The sequence below is a fragment of the Ammospiza nelsoni genome, chromosome 3 (assembly GCF_027579445.1).
Source record: "Ammospiza nelsoni isolate bAmmNel1 chromosome 3, bAmmNel1.pri, whole genome shotgun sequence".
Lineage (NCBI taxonomy): Eukaryota > Metazoa > Chordata > Aves > Passeriformes > Passerellidae > Ammospiza > Ammospiza nelsoni.
The window spans coordinates 5,656,833-5,672,902 of NC_080635.1; the positions used below are offsets into that span (position 1 = coordinate 5,656,833).

At 47.2% G+C, this 16,070-nt stretch overlaps 1 protein-coding gene across 1 annotated transcript in view; it reads left to right on the forward strand.

Moving 5' to 3' along the window:
- The window catches only part of SLC24A3 (solute carrier family 24 member 3), an 83,173-nt gene that overhangs the window by 52,249 nt on the left and 14,854 nt on the right, over positions 1-16,070 (forward strand). The window contains exons 6-9 of the mRNA XM_059469528.1: positions 6,863-6,937; positions 10,363-10,388; positions 12,495-12,548; positions 14,080-14,225. Coding sequence (XP_059325511.1) covers positions 6,863-6,937; positions 10,363-10,388; positions 12,495-12,548; positions 14,080-14,225 — 301 coding nt within the window. The remainder of the gene's footprint in view (positions 1-6,862; positions 6,938-10,362; positions 10,389-12,494; positions 12,549-14,079; positions 14,226-16,070) is intronic.

Here is a 16,070-nt window from a genome sequence, read left to right on the forward strand (position 1 = left end):
CTTCTCTCACGCTCGTGTTTGTGCTTCCCAAGCCCTCCCCTCCTTCCCCTGCCCTCTCGCCGTCCTTGGCGGCAAGGACGCGGCATTCTCGGAAGCCGTCCTTGCTTCATTCAGCTCTCATTCAGGCCAGCACAAGCAGAGCTTGTTCCCTTTTGGACATTCCCCCATCCAGATTCGTCTTGTTTTCACAGCTCTGCTGCTCTCTCCTCACCATGCTGTCCTCCCAGCGCTGACCCACAGCGTTTTGCAGTGCTGCAGAGGAGGCTGAGAAGTGCTTGTGTGCTTAACCATGAGTTGCAAGTCACTCCAGCATTACCATCTCATTTTGAATGTGCATGGCTTGATTTGTTAATTAGTGTTTAATTGCTCTGATTTTCAGTTGAGTCAAAGTTTCTCTATTTCACCTTTCCCCAGAAATAGACAGGCTTCTCTAGGTGGAGCAGGGGACCAGGAATGCTGGCTTGTGCCACAGATCCTCTTCCAGTTATTGGTTCTGTCATGGGGCATCATTCCTCAACATACTGGAGCAGAAAAAGGATGACAGTGACTGTCTGACCTGCCTCCTTCTTTACCAGTGGGATTCTTTTACTTCAAGAATTAAACTAATTTCAGCAGGCTCTCCTTTGTCCAGGTCACAGAATGCTTGTGCCAGCCAAGGTGCCTCTAGGAATTATCAGCTGCCATGGGTTATGTCAGTGGAAAATACACCTGTGTTGACCAGGACACTAAACAGAGTTTAATAACCTGGTGGAATGTTTTTTAACGAAGCAACTGGGACTTCTGTAATCTGTTTTACCTCACTTCTGCCATTCAGCCAGCTTGCATGCCTCTTAATCTTTTAAGCTTTAATTTCACTCACAACTCAGATTGCAGCCATTACTGACTTTGGGCTTTGATTGCATTCATGAGCTTTTTTATTTTCTTCTTCTTGACTGTGGAGAAGTTTTAAAAGGTGAGAGTTGAAATCCTGTTGCTTTTTCTTCATTGGTTTGTGAACGTTGGTGGAAAACATGTAAAACTCTGGGGAAGTATTTTAAGGAGAGCTTAATGCCAGCTGTTGGGACTGTTCATAGCTCTCAGAGCCCAGGGCACATTGGAGTTTGGTGCTGGCAGTGTTTTATAGTGACCATGAGCCTGGTTTTTCACTGACAGGCTGTGTTGCAGACATGGGACACGCTAACAGGTCAGACTACTTCAGAAGCCAAGGCTGTGGCCCTTGGGTACCTAAAGCTGCTGGCATGGCACACACAGAGATGTGTGAAAGCCCGGGTACAGGGAAAGCAGGGGGGACTGATGGATGATGGCAGGATGCTGTGGAACATCAGGCAGTCTGTAAGGCGCCGAGAGTGCAGCCAGGACAGAGAGGTGGGGATGGAGTTTCAGGATAGAGAGATACCATTAATTCAGAGGTGCTGCCCAAGGCAATCAGAAGAGTGGCAAATGGATTCCTATCAGCATCAAACCAAGGCTACTTCCTAATTGTCACAAAAACCATCACCATTTTCGGTTAAGTTTTCTCTGTCAGAATTGACACACAGATCAATACCGTGGATGTACCATTTGTAGGATATTTCCTCAAATCATTTATAGTGTAAATAAGGGAGATAATAAATTCTGTTTTTTACTTCTGGCAAGAACTGGTCAGTCTGAAGAGACTGGGAGATGTTTACTCTGTGCACGCCTTCCTGTCTGCAGCTATCCTTGAATTCTGCTGTGGATCTTGTGGTCCAGCAGAGGCCTTGGGGTCCTGCTGCCTCAGCACTGTGGGAATCTGAACTAAAGAGACATGCTGGTCCAAATAACTCATGGATGATTATAACCACCAGTTGAGCAGGGAAATATTTCTGGCTTTGTCCTGAGGTTTGGAGTGTGTCCACTATTTCCATTCTGAGAATGTCACATAGACAGATTGCTGCAGCAGTGATGAAAATATCAAGAGAGGCCTAAAAAAGCAAATATTCTTGGGGAAGTAATGAGAATAGATGGAGTTGGTGCACAGTGTGCAGACTGGGAGCCAGAGTGACAACTGAGCTCTGCAGAGAATGGCAAAGTAGAGGTGAAATTAGGGGGCTGGTAATTGGGAGGAGGCTTTCCTCACAGCAGGTCCCTTAGATCATGGCTGCTTTAACTGCCTGAGAGAGAAGGATTAGGCCTGGACTTTTCTTTGGCCTGACCTGTGCTCATATTTGGTGCTTTGCTGAAGCTGGGAGTTGTATTGGTCAAAGCCTCAAGGAAGCCCAAATGCTGCAATCATGAGACCCTGAGGCCAAAATTATGATCTGGAGACTGAGCTGGATGCTTGTAGTGTCCTGGGATATTCAGGCACGGCCATGGGGTATAGAGGGAGCGTCACTTAGTGCAGGACATCCTGCTGTGCAGTCTGTCCCAGCACAGGGCCCTCTGGCTGATGCTCACTGCCTGCTGGAAAGCCTGCCTGGCTTTCCTGGGGCTCTGCACAGGAGAGCAATGGCTTTCCATGCAGGACTCTGTCTAAAAAGTCTGCTGTGGCAGAGTGGTTCAGTGTGCCAGGAGGGAATGTGGGGTCAGGACTCCTGCTGTGCTGGGAGATGGCACCTCTGGGATCCTGTTGGACCTGCTTGCCTGATTTATGGACATGCCAAAAGTGCCGTCAGGAACCCACCACCCTCCAAACCATACCAAGTCCTGCTTGTGTCTCCCAGGAAAGGTGCAGAGGCTCCACAATGGCTTGCTGCTGACAGCCACAGGTGGATCTACAGCCTTATTTAATGTAAAGATGAGTACAAGTAAGGCACTGTCACTCTCTCCCATTAATCTGTGATGCTTCACTGATACCTCGACCAGTGAGAATGAGCAGGCAGGTGGCAAGGTCCTTGGAATTACCTGAGCTGAGCAAAATAGTCTGCTGCAAAGTTTAAAGGCAGAGCTCGTACCCTGATACCTGACATAGAGCCCTTTTTAATTTTGTTTAATTCTGAATGCATAAGACATGGATTAACTGCAAACTGTGGCCAGCCTGATTCCTTGAAAATCTGTCCCAGGCCTCCACCTGAGCTCACTGCTTCCTGTAACAGTGGCCAGCAGTTGGTCATTTCTCTTGCTTTGGCATGAGATCCTGCTGTTTTCCCGTGGGGCTGATTTGAAACCACATTGAGGGTTTGCAGAACAGCGGTGTGAGCACCACAGCCCTTTCTGGAGGGGACCCCAACAGGCTGAAGAAGGCTCCTCCTCAGCTCTGAGGGCAGCTCCTGCAAGCCAGGAGCAGCGTGTGAGGAGGTTCCACAGCACAGCTGGCTGCAGCTCACCCAGGGGGCTGACACAGCACTTGGGGGCTTGTGAGGGATCACAGCGAGCAGCAGCTCTTCAGGCAGCAGAGAAAGCCAGATCCCTGCATCTGCTAGGCTGGTCTAAGAGCTTCCCTAATCACCTCTGTGCAGTCCACATCAAAGAGGGGCAGCATGAGGAATGACCCAGATTCTCTGCTCCTGGATGCCTTTTGATGGTGGTGGATTCACTGCTGGCACATCTCTGCTGACCTCCACAGACTCTCACGGCTAATCGCTTGCAGGGATTGTCTTTAATCTTTTGACACCTTAGTCCAAGCATTCCTGCCTCTCCACATCAGCAAATTAGGTTATTAGCTCTTAATACCTCGAAATCTAGACCTTCTGTGCCAGAGGGTAACAGAGAAACAAGATTAGGGAGATTGTTTCCAAAGCCTGGCATTTCCCAGCAGGGTTAGTAGCTGATCAGCGCTTGAGAATGTCAGGCAAAGAACCAGTCATGAGATGAGGAAAACCCTCAAAACAATTCAGAGTGAAGAAGATCCCTGAAGAACATGGATGGGATTGAATGCTTCCCCTGGAATTTTAGCAGCCAGAATACTCAGAAGTGCACATGCCCCTGGACATCCTTGCCAAGGAGGGAGCAGCAGCCCTGTTCTGCCACATCTGCTTTGTCTTGGGCCCATTGCTGCTGTGGGCAGAGCAGGCTGGAAAACAGCCAGCTGGGTGGCCTCTGGTGATGGATATCTCCTGGGTGGAGATAGAGCTTCCATGCTCCTAAGAGCAGAGAAACAATTTGGATGAGCAGAAGAGAGAAGGGTCATTTTTACAGAGGATAAGAGGTGAAGTCCTAGGATGAGGCATGGGGCATATTGCCACTGAGGTCCTGGTTGCCCTGAGCCAACTTCTGTGCTACAGGAAGCAGACCCCAGTGTCTGATTTTAGGGAAATTTTCCCTCTGGTAGCTGATCTCTACATTGTGCTAAGTGGAGAAGGTGGTGTGTACTGCACAGGGCCACAGCTTTGGGAGTTACAAACCTCAAAAATCAAGCTAGAACTGAGAAAATCTTGATTTTTCTGCTCCCCGGCCCATCAAAAAGGGAAGTAAGCATTCTGAGTAGTGAATTTTATATGTGGGATTTTGCAGGGTGAAAGTTTACCTGTGAGAGACCAGGTAGCTATTATGGGTATGTTTACCCTTAGGAGTGATGCTGTAGCATGCAGGGGAGCAGGCTCAGTGTGTCTTGTGTGGAGCATCAGGGGATGCTCTCGTTCAAGCCTTGACTTCAGAGCTCTTCTTTTCAGCTCAGGTAAGCTGGGTTCAGTCCCCACTAAGTGGTCAAGGGATAACTAAGAGGTATTTGTCTGGTGTTTGGATTTCAGGTACTCACTTCAAAAGGAGGAAACATCACTGCACTGACAATCAGTGGCTCTACAGATGCCTCCTTATGCTCAGCTCCCATAGGACCAGCTCACTGCTGGGTTACAATATGACAGTATTGCTGATTTAAAACTCAAATTTGATCGTGTTTTTACTCAAGCTGGTTGCTTCCCTCATTTCTTTTCTGCCTTGCTGATCTGCAATTTCAGTAGTTTCCAGCATGTTAAGGTTTATGTGGAGTCCTTGGTACATGGTTGCCTTATGCGCATGGCTTCCCTGTATCACATGGATCAAATGGTTGAGAAACTTCAGATAGGTGACTCGGGCCCCAAAGATGTCTGAGATTTAGCTGCCCCACAGTTATTGCATCAGGGAGACCTACTCTGATGTCTGTGAAATGAGGGCAGCCTGTGCAGGTGCCAGGCATGAGCACGTTCCCCTACAATCCAATCTGGAATCAGCACAAGGCTCCTTGTGATTCCCACAGGATCTTGGTCTGTCAGTTCTGTGCTGTAGCTCCCTGCTAGAAAGCTGCATTTAGGCATCTGGATCTTACTGTGCTCGTTCAGGAAAGTTCCTTGGGAAAATATTATTCTTCAAGATCATTATAGAATACCAAAGAACAGGATGAGGACTACTTTTGACTCCTTATAGCCAGGCACCTTGCTTTCACAGGTGTGCTGTGCTGCCTGGTGACACCTTTAAGGCCAGGGACACAGGTTATGAGACAGAGCCTCTTCCTGTGGGGGCTGTCCTTGGCTTCAGAAAAGTGATTTCTGTGTGCAGATCTGAAGTTACAGCTGTAAAATCCCCACCAGCATGCATCCATGCTGAGGTAAGAGCAGAGGACCTTCAGCAGCATCCTGAAAGCTGAGTGGAATAATGTCCAATCGTTCTATAAACTTGCAAAATTTGCTCAATCAGAATGAAAAGGCATACTGATGTAAAGTGTGAGATTTAATTGAGAATCTCTGAATAGAATTATGAACCCAACTCCATGTTCCTACATTTGGAAATTTCCATCAGAAAGCATCTCCATTTATCTATGTCTGTGTGCCTTGGAATGTATTGTCAGCTGGTAGAAATCTGGTTTGACCCAAGGGCTTTAAAAGCCTGCATTTTTTGCTTCATGTAGGAGTTTCTAACATGTAAATGGTTGCATAAAGAGACTTTGCACTGGGCATAAATGACATCAATTTTTTAGAAAACGATGCTACTAAGAGACTGTAGAGATTTTTCAGGTATAATGGTCAGTATCTTTTTACAGCATTTGTTTCGTTAGCAGTTTTGGAAAGTTCCAATATTGGAGAAATTTGGGAAACTATTTTTGCTGACACTGAAATAGAACTGAAGATGATGTTCATGTGACTGAATTGATGCACAAGTATGACTGGAGGGTACAGTCAGAAAATTAATGTATATGTTCAGATCCAAATCAGTGAAAATGAACCATCTCCCATCTTCCTCCTTCAGCTATGCACCTTTGAAGGATTTGATCCAGAGTGTTTGAAATGCACTCCAGGACTGGGAAATACAGATTTGAGGAGAAGCTTATACTGAGGGGACTTCATAGAGCTGCAAAAAATAGAATCATATTGAAGATGTTACCTCCACATGAATGCTTTTAATCTGTCCTTTTGAATACTATTAATGAAATTAAAGATTAACTCACTATTCAGTGGTATTTTCTTCTGAGTTGCAGGCTCATGCAGCCTGCAGTGAGAATTCTTCCTCATTTCTTTGGCTTTGGAAGGTCACAAGTGACATGAACTGCACAGTGATCCCTTTTTATTCTCTGTTGCATCAAAATTCCTGGGTTTTGTTCGTTACACTTTGCTGGAGTGTTGACTTGAGTGTTTGTCCCAAAACCTTTGTAGGTGCACACAGAGCTGTAGTGATGCTCATCAGTGTGGTTGTGCTGGTAAAACCTGAGCTTTACCTTCCTGTAAAGCAGCAGCCCTCACAGATTTTGTGGGGACACACAGCCTGACATGAGGGACAGCTGAGTCCACAGGTTCTTGCTATGTGGCAGTGCCTGTCTCCCTTGCAGCTGTCCCCCCAGCAGCCACAGAAAGTGTTTCCTGTCTTAGGCCTCTTCCACGAGTTCCCAGCATGTGTGGGGACATCTCCCCACAAAGGTGGCACTGGGCACACTCTGCTGGTGTGGCAGTCGTGCTGCAGAGCCTGGCTGACACCTTGTCTTTGCCTCTTTCCCCAGGTTGTTGCGCTGTCATCGTGGAGTCTCTTGAGAGATTCGATCTACTACACGCTGTCTGTTGTTGCACTCATCGTGGTAAGTTTCTGAAGGTTTTGGGTGCCCATGTCTGCTGTTTGTGAAGGTTTTTCATCTGTGGGAGCCCATGTTTGCTGCCACCTCTAAAGGTGGCATAACAGTCATGTAGCTGACATCCCAGCTCGAGCACTCATGGGGATTCCTGCTTGTGGAAAGCTGCCCTTGGTCTCCCTGGTTCTGCTGGGAAGCTTGGCCTGAGAGCAGGAGGTGGAGGAGTGTCATGGTGGCCCTGTGCAGACATGGGGACAGAGCTAAACCCACGTTCTGAGCCCCCAGGCAGGCCTGTAGTGGGAGGGTCAGTGCTCTCCTGGCCCTCTTGACTTCCTGAAATGCATGTCACTAACCTGTACGGAGGCAGCACTTGTGCCCAGAGGAGAGAGATCCTGAGCAGCTACTGCAAAACCTTCAGGTTAGGTTTTCCACACATAATAGGGGCAGGTTCAGTGCATGCTGACAGCAAGTCCTCAAACAAAATCTACACTTTCAACAGTTCTTAGTGCCTACCCCGATTTTCATCAAGCTCAGAAAATGCTCCAAATCTCTTCAGAATTGGGCTATTCTTTGAAAAAAAATTGGCACAAGAGTTAAATAAAGACACTGCTATCATTTTAGCATTACCTTTGTAACCAGTACCAAGCAGTGCCAGGAAATGTAAAAATTGAGTTTTCATGTAGCAGTTGCATGTCTTTTTTTCCTCCCACCCTAACCTAGTACACTAGATTCCCTAAGGCAGGAAGAGTGATTTTGGGAGGTTAACTTCTATATGTCAGCAAGAAGGAGACTTTAGAATCAGAAGAGGGTTGCTTGCAGTCTGGGTTACTTTGGTTGGTGTGTTTCAACAGGGGGTTTTGGTTTGTTTCCTACTTCTCAAGCCCCGTGTTTCCAGATATACTCTGTAGCTCCAATGGTCTCCATTTGCCTTGTCCCAAACAGGGGATCTTTCTCTACCTGTTTGTACTTTTATTCCCCATAGTGCAAGGCCAGCCATTTTTTACCTGGTGAAAAATAACTTTTCTACATAATTGCTAGCAATGAGGTGCAAAACACAAAGCTTTTTTTTTTTTTGGTTTTGTTTTGACAGCTTGACAGTAACCTCTTAGAAGCCACTTCAGCGCTTTGCATGCAGGCATAATTTTTCCATATGAGGGCATTGAGACTTCTCTGCAGCTGGAATAGAGTAATCAATCTTAAAGAATTATATTGTTTGTAGGAGTTTGTTCTCATGGTGTTTTAAACAACAGCCTGTGGTGCTGTGTTAAAAGTTGTGCTCCACTGGTATCTTTAGTAATCATAAATACACCTGAGGGGAAATAAATATATTCCTTCCAATGCTGAGATACAGCAACTTTAAAAAGCTTGATACTGTGCTGGAAAAATCAATATGACTTTGTCTCTATTTGCACTAGAAAAGGAAGTATTTCTTACAATGCTCTTGTAAGAAATAGAGCAGTATAGACTCACCTGTTTACTGCTCCAAGCCATTTAGTGAACCCTGAACCACAGAGGTTAAAAGTGGATATAAACCACATTTACTGTACTTAATTAATCTTGATTCAGCCCTATGATTTTTTTTAACTTTATAATAGTATTATTTGTCTTCTAGTACAGTTTGGCAAAACCTGCTCCTTGTTCTCTTGAAAGGAAAAAGATGCATGTGCATCTTAACTTGAAGGGACATGGTCAGAGTCATTAGAGGCAAAATTGAGATGGGTGTTATTTTTAGTCACAGAAGTCGGTGCACACACTTTCACCTCCCATCACACCAAAACATTGTAACCTAAAACAGGCCCTGTCAGATTAGATCACAGTGACTGGGAACTGTAATTTACAACGCTTTGTGGTCATGTTTTCTTCCAGTAACCAGTGTAACTCTTGCCTCGTGCCGGCTGTCACACAGGAGTTGCTATTTACGGCTGTATGGCCAAGGGGAAGTGTTCACTGTGCTTTCAGGGCCTCGTTCCTTTTCCCTCCTGTTTACCTGGGGCACAGCCATGGATCTGTAATCCCTGGTGTGGTCACACATTTCCCTGCTGGTGCTTTGGAAGGGCCAAATGGACCACAGCCTATCATGGGGCCATGAGGGCTGCATGTGATTCCAGCTTCAGCCTCCTGTGGAGGCACCGGCACCATGGGGCCCTCTGCAGCCATCCTGCTGTGCTGGGAGCAGGACTGGAGGCACGGGGAATGGCAGGGTACGACAAGGGGAAGGGCCTGGACATGGAGCATGGCAGCCACTGTCCCTGTGAGCCTTCAGGCATTGCCAATGTGGGCCTTCAGCCACTGCCAGTGTGGGCCCTTCAGCCGCTGCCGGTGTGGGCCCTTCCCTCACCCCTTGCCATGGTGCTGCTGCTTCCTTCACAACTCTCACCATGGCGTTGGTTCTCCCTTGACACCTCTCACCTAGGTGCTGTTCCTTCCCTCATGCCCCTTCGCCATGGCGCTTGTCCTTCCTTCACACCCCTTCCCTCACACCCCTCAGCATGGCGCCTGTCCTTTCCTCGCACCCCTTCCCTCACCCTCCTCAGCATGGCACCGGTTCTTCCTTCATGCACCTTCCCTCACACCCTTCAGCATGGCACTGGTCCTTCCCTCACACCCTTCAGCATGGCACTGGTCCTTTCCTCACACCCTTCAGCATGGTGCTGGTCCTTTCCTCACACCCTTCAGCATGGCACTTGTCCTCCCCTCACACCCCTTCCCTCACACCCCTCACCATGGCATTTGTCCTTCCCTTACACTCCTTCCCTCACACCCCTTCCTTCATGACCCTTCGCCATTGCTCTGGTCCTTCTTTCACACCCCTCAGCATGGTGCTTGTCCTTCCCTCACCCTTCCCTCACACCCCTCAGCATGGCGCTGATCTTTCCCTCAGGGAGGAGGTGCATCCCCAGCACTGTTGGGGAAGCCACAGTGCCTGTCCATCGGCAGGTTGCCAAAGGGGCTGTCAGTAGCTGCAGTCAGCTGGGGTGATGGTCACCCTGAGCTGATGGGAACAGCACCCTGGGCCCAGCAGGGCATGGCAGCAGCTGCAGAGCTTGCTGTGGATCTGCTGGTGGGTCACTTGGCATCCAGCTGGGAGCTGGCAGGGAAGAGGCCATGTCCAGTGAGAGAGCCAGGGGGGTAGGTGGGTCAGAGGGGTGCAGCCCTGTCTCTGGCTCACCACTGCTTTCCCTCTAACTGCTGCACAAGGACCCAGTGCCATTTGGGAAAGGGGAACCTGCCAGCCTTGACTAGCTGAGACAAACTATGGGTTAAGAAGTTCAAAGGCTTGGCAGGAGGGCAGTGCCAAAATACACCCGAGCTTGATGCCATTGCCATTGCCACGAGCCCTGGCTTGCTTTACTCTGTTCCCTGCCTCAGGTGATGAGCTGTTTTCAACTGTTGTTTTGTGTATAACATGCTATTTTTAAATCTTTTCTCCACAGTTTATTTATGATGAAAGAGTTTCCTGGTAAGTGAATCCCTTTTCATTTTTTCTGGTTATACCACAAAAGCTGTCATAATTAGTGTTTATGAGGAGGAGAAAGCTAAAAAGTTCTGCAGGGCAACTATTTGCTGCTGTATGAGAAACATCAGCACAAGATGGGCCAGAGTAACTAATTTTTTGAGCTAGAGAAGAAAGCGCAGGAGAATCAGACTGTTCCTGGTACAGTGGCAGGAGTCAGTGCCCTCTGCATGCCCTGCAACAGTCTGGGGATGACAGTGTGCTCAGCAGAGCTGTGGGTGTGCAAGAAGGAGCCACCCAAGCAGTCATAAATAAGTGTATAGTTGGATTTTTCATAATTTAGTGAATGGCCAGTTAAAAGAAGTAATAAAAAAATCCCTATTAATGTGTTAAAGAGCAGTGCAGTAGGTGTGATAGTCTAGGAGGGCTGCAGATACTTTTCAGTTGCTTTGGTCTCATGGTTTTGTTTCTGACACATCGCAGAGGTGATGTGGTGACATCTGGAGGTGACAGTGGAGGTGACAGCTTTGGCTTTGGTGTCACTCCCAGCTGGTGTCATTTGGATTACAAGCACTAGGGAGCTTCAGGCTGCTTGGGTTGGTGTTTCCCCTCACTGGCTCTTGCCCATTTCAGAGGCAGGTTTCAAACACCCGTTCTTGGCAATGGCCTGGTTTCCTTTGTTGATTTTTTGTGTGTTTCTTTTTAACTGAAATTCTCTCGAAGACCAGTTGTATTTAACTGTGGTCTAAAAAGAACCCAAAACACACAACACAGAAGCTGAGTGTTGAATCTTAAGAAGTAGGGAATGAGACATGGATATAGTTAGTGCAGTATCTCAAAATCCTTGTGGAGAAAATGCTCCATGAGTTTAGCATACAGTAGTTTGATAAGGATGATTTCCACAAAGACTAGCAGTTTGCCATGGGGAACTAAGCAGAATGCAGCATTTTGGACACTGAAAAAGATCACCTAGAAACAAGCTCTAAAAGCCATATTGTAATTTGTTTTCATACAAATTTCATTATTCCATTAGTCTGACATGGAAACAGCAGAGGGAAAAAACTTGTCTGTATGTAATCAGCAGTTTGAACTGCTGCCTGCTGCATTCTCAGCACTCATGTAGCAGCAGAGCAGCTGCCCCTTGCTCAGGTTGTCTCAGCACAATTGGTTTTAAAAAGCCCAGCACCCTGCTCAGGTTGTCCCAGCACAGTTGGCTTTCCAAAGCCCAGCGTCCTGCTCAGGTTGTCCCAGCACAGTTGGCTTTCCAAAGCCCAGCACCCTGCTCAGGTTGTCCCAGCACAGTTGGCTTTCCAAAGCCCAGCATCCTGCTCAGGTTGTCCCAGCACAGTTGGCTTTCCAAAGCCCAGCGTCCTGCTCAGGTTGTCCCAGCACAGTTGGCTTTCCAAAGCCCAGCACCCTGCTCAGGTTGTCCCAGCACAGTTGGCTTTCCAAAGCCCAGCGTCCTGCTCAGGTTGTCCCAGCACAGTTGGCTTTCCAAAGCCCAGCATCCTGCTCAGGTTGTCCCAGCACAGTTGGCTTTCCAAAGCCCAGCGTCCTGCTCAGGTTGTCCCAGCACAGTTGGCTTTCCAAAGCCCAGCGTCCTGCTCAGGTTGTCCCAGCACAGTTGGCTTTCCAAAGCCCAGCATCCTGCTCAGGTTGTCCCAGCACAGTTGGCTTTCCAAAGCCCAGCACCCTGCTCAGGTTGTCCCAGCACAGTTGGCTTTCCAAAGCCCAGCGTCCTGCTCTACACTCCTGCAGGCAGAGCAGGGTGGCTGCTCCCCTCCCTTGGCCACATCCCATGGTCATTGTCCTTATGGAAGTGTTGGTGGGCCTTGGGTGTGTAATTTGCTCACTGAACTCCTGGGTTTTGTCACTTGTTCTTAGCTGACAGGTCAGTTTGGCCAAGTAAAGTCACAGAAGTCAAGAAAACAAAGAAGGATGTGTGAGCTGTTTCTTTGTGCATCCCTTTTTTATAGAGGAATGTTAAGACAGCCTAGGAGGCTTGAGCCTTTCTGCACACTTGTGGCATGTCAGAAACATGGGGGAATGGCTGAACTGGGGTTGCTGATGCCTTGCCCTGCTCTGATGTGTTTGTGTTGCTCTTGTTTCCAGGTGGGAGTCCTTAGTCTTAGTGCTGATGTATGTCATCTACATCTTTATAATGAAGTAAGTCAAATGCGCCCTCAGTTTATCTAATTTCTAAGGCTCCTTGTTCCCTTTGCCTCACCTAGGCCTAGAAGAAACAGCCTCCAGTTCTATTAGGGAAACTTTCTGGCTATTAGGGAAAAATTTCTGCACCAAAAGGGTTGTCAGGTGCAGGACCAGGCTGCCCAGGCCAGTGGTGGAATCACTACCCCTGAAGGGGTTTAATATGGTGCTTAGGGACATGGCTTAGTGGTGGGCTTGGCAGTGCTGAATTAACATTGGACTGGATGATTGTGGAGGTTTTTTCCAACCTAAACTACCCTGTGAATCTATGCTATATGGATCTCATCCTGTGTGAACTGACCAAGGCTAACAGCAAACCTGTGGCAGAGCAGAGACCTGGATCCATCCTCGAGTCCCACCAAAACAGTCTCTTCTGACTTCACTTGAGCATCCCTACTCAGAAATAAGCAGGAGTGAGATTCCAGTCTGCTTTTCATGGGTGCAAAGCTCTGCAGCAGTTCTTGCTTGCCTAGAGATCTGTGATGAAACTACAGCGCAGTCAGCAGTGATTTTTCTGAGCACATTCGCACATCTGGCCTGTGTGACTTCTTCCACACAACTTCTTGCTAGTAAAACTGGTCTGTTCTGCTGTTTTGTTCACCTCCTCCTGTCTTGTTTTCAAAAGACAGTGGAAAGGAAACCCAGATTCAAACTGGAACATTCAACAAAACCTTCCAGCTGCCAAACACACCAGTGGTCTTGTCTCCACAAGTAAGACTGGAGATTTGTTTTGAAATCATGAATAGAGTAATATTGTGAGAGTAATTCTCAGTGAGAACAGCAAAACACTCAGGCTGGCTGAAGGAACACAAGTCAGAATTCATCTATTAATTAGAAATTTTGACATGGAGGGTAGCTTTTTACTCTTGGAACAATTAACTGACCAGCAAGACAGTTGTAATGTGTACTTTTTTTTTTTTTTTCTAAAAACAACATTGTAATGTGAACAGTCTTTTCAGACCTGTTTGGATATAGCTTGAAAGGTTGTCAGCCTAGTTAGGGACCTCTGCCAGGTGTTTATAGGGGTCTGCCCTTGCCTTTGAGTGTCATGGGGAGAGCCTTGACTCTTATTTGTGTCAGCTCCCAGATGCTCCAAGAAGCAAGGATTATTCCCCAGCCATGCCAAAGCTGAGATGAATTTAGCATAAGGTGTTGTGTTTCTGGGTTGAGTCCTCCCAGTGAAATAATGCTGATACTCAGGTGTGATAAAAAAATATACTTGGATGATGACAAGCAAAGATTCACACCTAACACATAAACATGCATGTCATTCAAGATCTATGGCTTCTGTCTTTCATAGTCTTCTGGGTATAGAGAGATTGTTTGATCTGCAATTTAGCTGGAACTCTGGGATCCTCCTTAAATCCAGAGGAGTTTACTTCCCTCCCTTAGCTGTATTGCACAGGATACAAGGCTAGGAAAAGAAGACTTTCCTAGAATTCCTTTTCAAGAATTAAAGGTACATCCTGAGTTTGTTTCCTTTGTGCAGGTACAACTCAACCATACATCACTTCTTTGAGAGGAAGACAAAAAACACTGCAAATATGGTGAATGGTTTAGCAAATAACACAGAGATGGATGACAACAGCAACTGTGATGCCACAGTGGTGTTACTAAAGAAAGGTAACTGTTCCAGTAAGTCACCCTGTCACTTGCATCATTCTGGGTGTTCTCTCCCTGCTCACACAGTGGAACTGCTACTCTCTTGCAAGCCATGAAATAGGGGGTGGCAGGTGGTCCTTTTGGAACCCCTCTCCCATATGTGGGACACAGTGTGGTGATCCCAGCCACCACAGCCTGTGCCACTGGAGGTGGCTGAGGCCTCTTGTGGCTGATTGTTGCTGCTGGACAAGGTGCTTGGCTGCAAGGACTCCTTCAAGCCCAGGGGCTGCTTATCTGGCCTGTTACAGCCATTTTAATTCCTCCTGTGGGTGCTGTTACTCTGCACTGAAGTAACATGTCCAGTTAAATTTAACTCCACTCCAAAGGGACATCAACTGAGCAAGAAAAAAGGCCCTGCTTAGACCAGTGTACACATATCCCCACTGAAGGAAGGGCAGGGACTCTCTGTGGGTCTGATCGTTGTGCTTTTACTGCATATGCTGGCTTTACCATGCACAACTTTTCCATGTGAGTGATCTTTAAGGGTATTTCACTTTTGCTGAAATCTGTTCCAGTTTGACTTTAGTCATGATCATGTATAAAAGTGGTTGTATTTCTTCAGCTTAAAAAAAATTCCCCCATCCCATAGCTCAGCAGTCGTTCAGTGTCTGCATTTGCAAGGATGTCCTAAACTGTATTCACAGTGACTTTATTTTGTCTTTAAAACAGTCAACAAGCATGTGCAGTATCTGCTTGGGATGTATGTGTACCTGTTCTCAGGAATAACACCTCCCATTTTCCTGAGGCCCTGACTTAGCCTGAGAAGAAGCTCTGTCTTGTCCAAATCAGTCCTGGTCTCTGAGCACAGACGGGTTGCCTCTTTTGTTTAGCTAGTCTTTCAAAAAACCCCAAGCAACCACTCAAAAATAGGTCTCTTTTCCTGCAAGTGGAGCTTGAGAGGCTTAGTCTGTATACAGCAAGCAGTTAAGCATGAAATGTAGTGGGGTTTATTTGCAGCAGCCAGCTCTCAGTTTCAGGCCTGTTGCAGAGGGAAGGCTTTCACCAGTGCTGTGCACTCTGATTTGGGGAAGCTGCTTTTTTGGGGACAGCTCTCTGTTGCCTGGAGCTCTCCACAGCAGACCTATGCTGGCAATTCTGTACCAGGAAATCTGGATTGGGAAACCTCAGTGAGCACAAACTCAGGCCTTGCACATCCAACTTGACCCAGTGGGATTTGCTTTAAATACTCCCACAATGGGTTTTTTGCCTACTCTGCTGATAACTTTTTGATTTGGACACTTGTGGTTACTCACACTGGCCCAGGAAGGAAGACAAGAGGGTTTGCTTCATCTTCTTGCAGATTGTTCCTGTATTTCCTGGGCACTGGGCCACAGGAGGCCTGGAGAGGCAAGTGGTGCTGCTTTGTGTCCCAGCCAGGGGTACAGGGCCACCAACAGCACCTGTTGCAATGGCGTGCCTGGGGATTTCAGACTTCTGAAGCCTTTTCTGAAACCTTTTCGGAACAGAGGACCAAAAAGTCTGAAACAGAAAGATTCCTGTGTTTGGCAGTTTTTCCAGGTGCCATTCAACAAGTGCCAGTGTGGAAAAAACTCACAAGGAAAAGCTGTGTGGTTGGTTTTTGTTGTTGGTTTGCATTTTTATTTTTTTAATATGGAGGAGCTCACATATTTACTCCATGTAAGCCTCAGTAGGCAAAAAAAAGCAACATAAAGGCTGAGGAGATAGTCAGACTAACAGTGATGGTTAAAAATGGTGATGCCACAAAACATCTGCCAGTGTTTAACACTGGTTTTAATAAACCTGTGCAGAAGTGTGTTTGGAGAAGGCCTCAGGTGTCACTGCTGCCAAGTCCCAGAC